This window comes from Pecten maximus, chromosome 17, assembly GCF_902652985.1.
Source record: "Pecten maximus chromosome 17, xPecMax1.1, whole genome shotgun sequence".
Lineage (NCBI taxonomy): Eukaryota > Metazoa > Mollusca > Bivalvia > Pectinida > Pectinidae > Pecten > Pecten maximus.
In genome coordinates, this window is record NC_047031.1 from 15,016,394 (window position 1) to 15,021,440 (window position 5,047).

Genomic DNA, 5,047 nt, shown 5'->3' on the forward strand with positions numbered 1-5,047 from the left:
ATGGGGAGAATTACCTTTCACTTTCTCGACACAGACGGAACTTGTAGTTGTCAGGAATGTGACGTGTGGGTACATCCATCTAACATTGCTTTACTCATAGACGAAGGCTGGTCGTATGATGAAAGGGAAATAAAAGAGGAACACATAACGAACTTATTAAAGTTATTGGTGAAACTGGAGGAAAGAGACGGCTATATCGACAACGAGTATATTAGACTATTATTTGTATTTAACGAACACGTAGGAGCTGAAGTGTCCTATTAAAGTTATTGGTGTAAACGATATAGTAGATTTAATGAGTACATTATGGACACTGAATTATTTCAAAAGAGAGTTCGAAACTACTTGATAGAACAAGTGGATGAACAATCATTTTCGATATTATTGAAAAATCTACTATACCTATCTTATGCTTATGCTGTTAAGACCAAGATTTCGGAACTTTTCGTGTGTGCGGGATGCACAGAAGGACTAGAGAATCAAATGTGACATGCGTGTGTGATGTTATCGAGCGAGGACAGATTGGAGATATATTTCGATGAAGCTTTAACTTTAATTGATCACCTGGAAGTGGAAAAGATCTGGCGAGAGTTTGCCATACAGTCGTACATTCCTTCAAAGCTGTTACACCATCTAATGCAAGACGAACGTTTTAGAAACGAAAACTATGTCAAGCAGCGATATTGTAGAAAAATAAAGAGATATGTGAAGAAAATTGAAGAAGCCGAATCAAATCTTTTCAATTAACTGTGAACAGTTGTAGATAGTAGACGTATACTGCATTATGGGTGCAGATCAGCTTGTAGACATCGACGTTGATGGTGATGAGATTAGCGTAATCGTTGAAGACCGCGGGAGATGTCGTAGATACATTTGTCCTATATGTATTTCTTTTCGCGAAAACTACTCTGACAGAGGTCAGAAACGACTTGTGGAACATATATTGGAAGAACACCCGAAAGATACTTGGATGTGATTGTTTGAAATCACACTGTGGGAATGAATATTAGTGACGTATTTATTCTTTCTACTTATAGATGGAAACTCGCCCAGTCCACGGTCATATGACAAGCTGTGTTGAACGACTGATGACCTTTTACAACTGGAACTGTAAACTTCGTCAAACTCCATATCAACTGGCTACTGGTGGATTTTATTATCAAGGTGTTGGTGATTACATGACGTGTTACAAGTGTGGTAAAACATTGAAATATTGGAAACATAGAAACTTTTCACTGAAATGTATTGACGAACATTGTGTTTTACCATACCCATCCAGTTAGATATGGAATCATCGGAAGAAATCAGTATGGAGAGCTTATTAAAACTAACCTATGCAAATCATGTTCGAGAAATCATAAATGAAAGACAATGTGATTTTAACGATGCTTTTATTCATTTAGACGATATCAAAGTGATCCGAGACTTCATTCGAGAGACTCTTCGTTTTGACGTCCAGCGAGGTGTTAGAAACTGTTTCGTATCACGATTGTGTAATGCCGAATGGAGAATGAACGAAATCAAAACAGAAAAATGGAAAAACTGTGTATGCAATATGGTCAAATCTATGAATCGTGTAGAAGACTGGTTTCATAAATCATTGTAAAATGAATGTAAATAAATGTTGAAATAAAAGTCATGTACAGAAATATTTTGTCTCATTGAATATGTTGACCGTTAAAGAGAAACGACTCATAGATGGAGTGTATTACGATCTGAATAACGGAGGTGCTTTTCTGAGTCCAACTAAAGTTCATCAAGTATTGAAATCTCGCGGATTCACTTCACCAGGTCTATATAAGATCAGAAGATATATCCAGAGTTTAGACGATTATAGCTTACAAAAACCAGTCAAGCGATCTTTCAAGAGAGCACGAGTGGAAGTCTCTGGTCCATACGAAGAATTTCAAGCCGATCTCGCAGATGTATCGAACCTCTCGAAACAGAATGACGGTATAAGATTTCTACTAGTAGTCATAGACGTATTCTCCCGCTTCCTATGGGTTGAACCTACAAAAACAAAAACGACAAAAGACGTGTTAAATGCATTCAGAAAGATAATAGATAGGGGAGGAAAGCCGAAGCGTCTATATACCGATGCAGGCAAAGAATTTACGGGGAATCTAATGAGGCAGTATTGTAAAGACAACGATATCAAATATTTTACTAGTCGCAATGAACAGAAAGCATCTGTGGTCGAACGTGTCATCAGAACGATAAAGACCATGATGTATAGGTATTTTACCAAATATAGGAGTTATGCATATGTAGATAAATTGCAAGATTTCGTCAAGAGTTACAATGCTACACCTCACAGATCATTAAATGGTACGGCTCCAAAAGATGTTAACAAAACCAACGAAGCAGACCTCTTTGCATACATGTACCTTAGAAAGAAAAGATCTCCTCATAGCAAAACCGTCAAGAAACCAAAATTCAGGTTTAAGATAGGAAGTCTAGTTAGGATATCACATTTAAAGCAACCCTTTACCAGAGCTTATCAACAACAATGGAGTTCAGAGATATTCAAGGTCGACAAACGTTTCTTACGCCAGGGAATACCTCAGTATCAGTTGATAGACTTTCTAAACGAACAAATCACTGGAACTTTTTATCAATCCGAACTGCAGAGAGTAGACAAGGACGAAAACGCATTATGGTACATAGAAGACAAACTTAAAAAACGTAAAAAGAGAGGCCAAATCGAATGGCTCGTTAAATTCGAGGGGTGGCCGTCTAAATATAACCAGTGGATACCTGAGAATGATCTCAAAGACGTATCCAGGACCTAAGATGTCGCATTACGTAGTGATTCACAGCGACGGGGCAAAGAAGTACCATCCCGAAAACAAACCTTGCCATTTCATTGTACACTTTCAAACACCATTAAATCTAAGCGGAACTTGGAAAGTGGCTTTGATGGACATCACATTAACAACGAGTGGAACAAAGACGAGACAAAATTTGTACCTACACAGTGACGTATGTGACGAAAGTTTTGTCGATGGTGAAAAGGAAACTCTTCTACGCTCCATCCGGGCAATAAAGGTTGCCAACTGGAGTCAAACGTTCGACATTCCATACTATTTACCTGTCAAAAAATCGGAAGTTAGAGACATAGAATTTGATATAAAGACTGAAAAAGGCGATCTCGCGTCATTCTTAAAAGAGAAGGCAACGATTACACTTCATTTTAAACAATATCCGTTCCTATCATGAGTGTTTCAAAGATGTACGTTCCCAACGTGGGCAAGTGGATGAAATATTATCAAGACGTGGCGCGCGGAAAGGAAAATGCTTATGTGAACAATACTAAACGAAACGTGAAACAATATGGTGGAGGATTGTCACAAACCTCAAACGAGTTTATGATTCCCATAGACAAAAACGACAGAGAAGGAGAAAAATCCTTACCTGCCCGTGAGATTAACGTCAACATGATATCTCCGGCGCAACGAGCCGTAGAACAAGCCAAATCCGAATTAAAAAGGAAACGAATCACACATCGTCGCCAGTCTATCAGGAAGCGTCGCCGTACACACACCACATCGAAAGACCTGAAGAAAGGTAAAAGGAAGGCTAGTAAGGTGAAAACGAAACGGAAGACGAGTAAGAAACATAACAGAAAATCTACAAAGAAGACCAAAAGAAATCTCATTTCACAATGGCTGCGTTAAACAAGGATTTTTTCAGAGAAGCACAACCGTCAGAATTAGCATTATTTGACCTTCCACCAACCCAAACAGCCGTGGAAAACATTTACTATCAAGATGTGTTACCGATATCACAGATAACGAGTGACTCGGTCGTCGAGTTTGTCGTTAGTGGACAAAACGGACTAGAATTGATCGATCTGCGGAACACTTTAATATATGCAAAGGTAAAAATAACAAAAGCAGACGGAAGCGCCATCGGTCTTGCAGAGGACGTGGCTCCCATCAATTTGTTTTTACCTTCTCTATTTTCACAAGTGGACGTCACGTTACAGGGGAAGACCATCGTGTCTACGACTGGTCATTATCCCTACAAGGCCTATATCAACAATCTTCTACAATATGGTGATGAAACGAAAAAGACGCAGCTAACTACTCAACTGTGGATTCAAGATAAAGAGGGGTCAATGGATCAGCATAGCCCTAGAACCGGTTCAAATGGATCTTTGCTAGAGAGAGCTCAGATGTTTGAAGGTGGGAAAGTGTTAGATTTGGTCGGTCCAATCTATCACGATTTATTCAAGATGGATAGGTATTTATTGAATCAAGTCAACGTCAATGTGAAGCTATACAGATCTAAACCGAGTTTTTGTCTGTTGTCCGGTACAGCAGCTCCCGATTACAAGGTAACATTCGAAGACATTCGATTGCGAGTGAGTAAAGTCAGAGTCAACCCCGCTGTCATTTATGCGCAAAGTCAAGCACTCGAGATGACCAATGCAAAATATCCATTTACACAGACCATGATAAAACAAATGACCATACCTATCGGAGCGACAAACTTTACCTATGATAATATTTTTCAAGGTATGAGACCAAACACCGTAGTGGTTGGTTTTGTAAATGCTGCAGGAACTACCGGCGACTATGAAGAGAACCCTTGGTTTTTTCAACCGTATGACGTCACATCTATAGGGCTATACGTGGATGGAATACCAGTAGGTGGAACTCCTTTAAAACTCAAGTACAGTGCGACTGGTGGAGAAACCACCATTCCCGTCCTACAGAACATGTTGCAATCGACTGGGAAATGGCTCAACGATAGTGATTCCGGCATAGACAGAGATGACATTGCACAAGGGTATGCACTTTATACCTTTGAGTTGGAACCTACCTTTCAAACAAACCAATATCTCACCTTACTCAAACAGGGAAACGTCAGACTGGAAGTCATCATCGGAACGGCATTGACGACTGTGGTATCTTGCATCATTTACTGTGAATATCCGGGTTACTTTGAAATCAACGCTGCCAGAGACATAGTGTTACCATGAATACCTCACAGTTGCGCTGCATGATAGACTGTGATCCTGTAATGAGAAAAACAATAATGG

At 39.4% G+C, this 5,047-nt stretch overlaps 2 protein-coding genes across 2 annotated transcripts; both read left to right on the top strand.

The window, feature by feature from the left end:
- The first annotated feature begins 1,667 nt into the window (after positions 1-1,667).
- On the top strand, positions 1,668-2,792 carry LOC117315144. The gene has a single exon (XM_033869289.1). It carries the CDS (start codon positions 1,668-1,670, stop codon positions 2,790-2,792), a length of 1,125 nt encoding a protein of 374 aa, XP_033725180.1.
- An 867-nt stretch (positions 2,793-3,659) lies between these two features.
- LOC117315536 lies at positions 3,660-5,047 on the top strand (the record flags this gene model as incomplete). Its single annotated transcript, XM_033869773.1, is given in 1 exon segment — positions 3,660-5,047. A coding segment is annotated over 1 exon segment (1,323 nt). The 3' UTR covers positions 4,988-5,047.

Excerpts from the sequence above, each read along its gene's own strand:
- LOC117315144 (XM_033869289.1), top strand. The coding sequence starts at position 1,668 with ATGTTGACCGTTAAAGAGAAACGACTCATAGATGGAGTGTATTACGAT.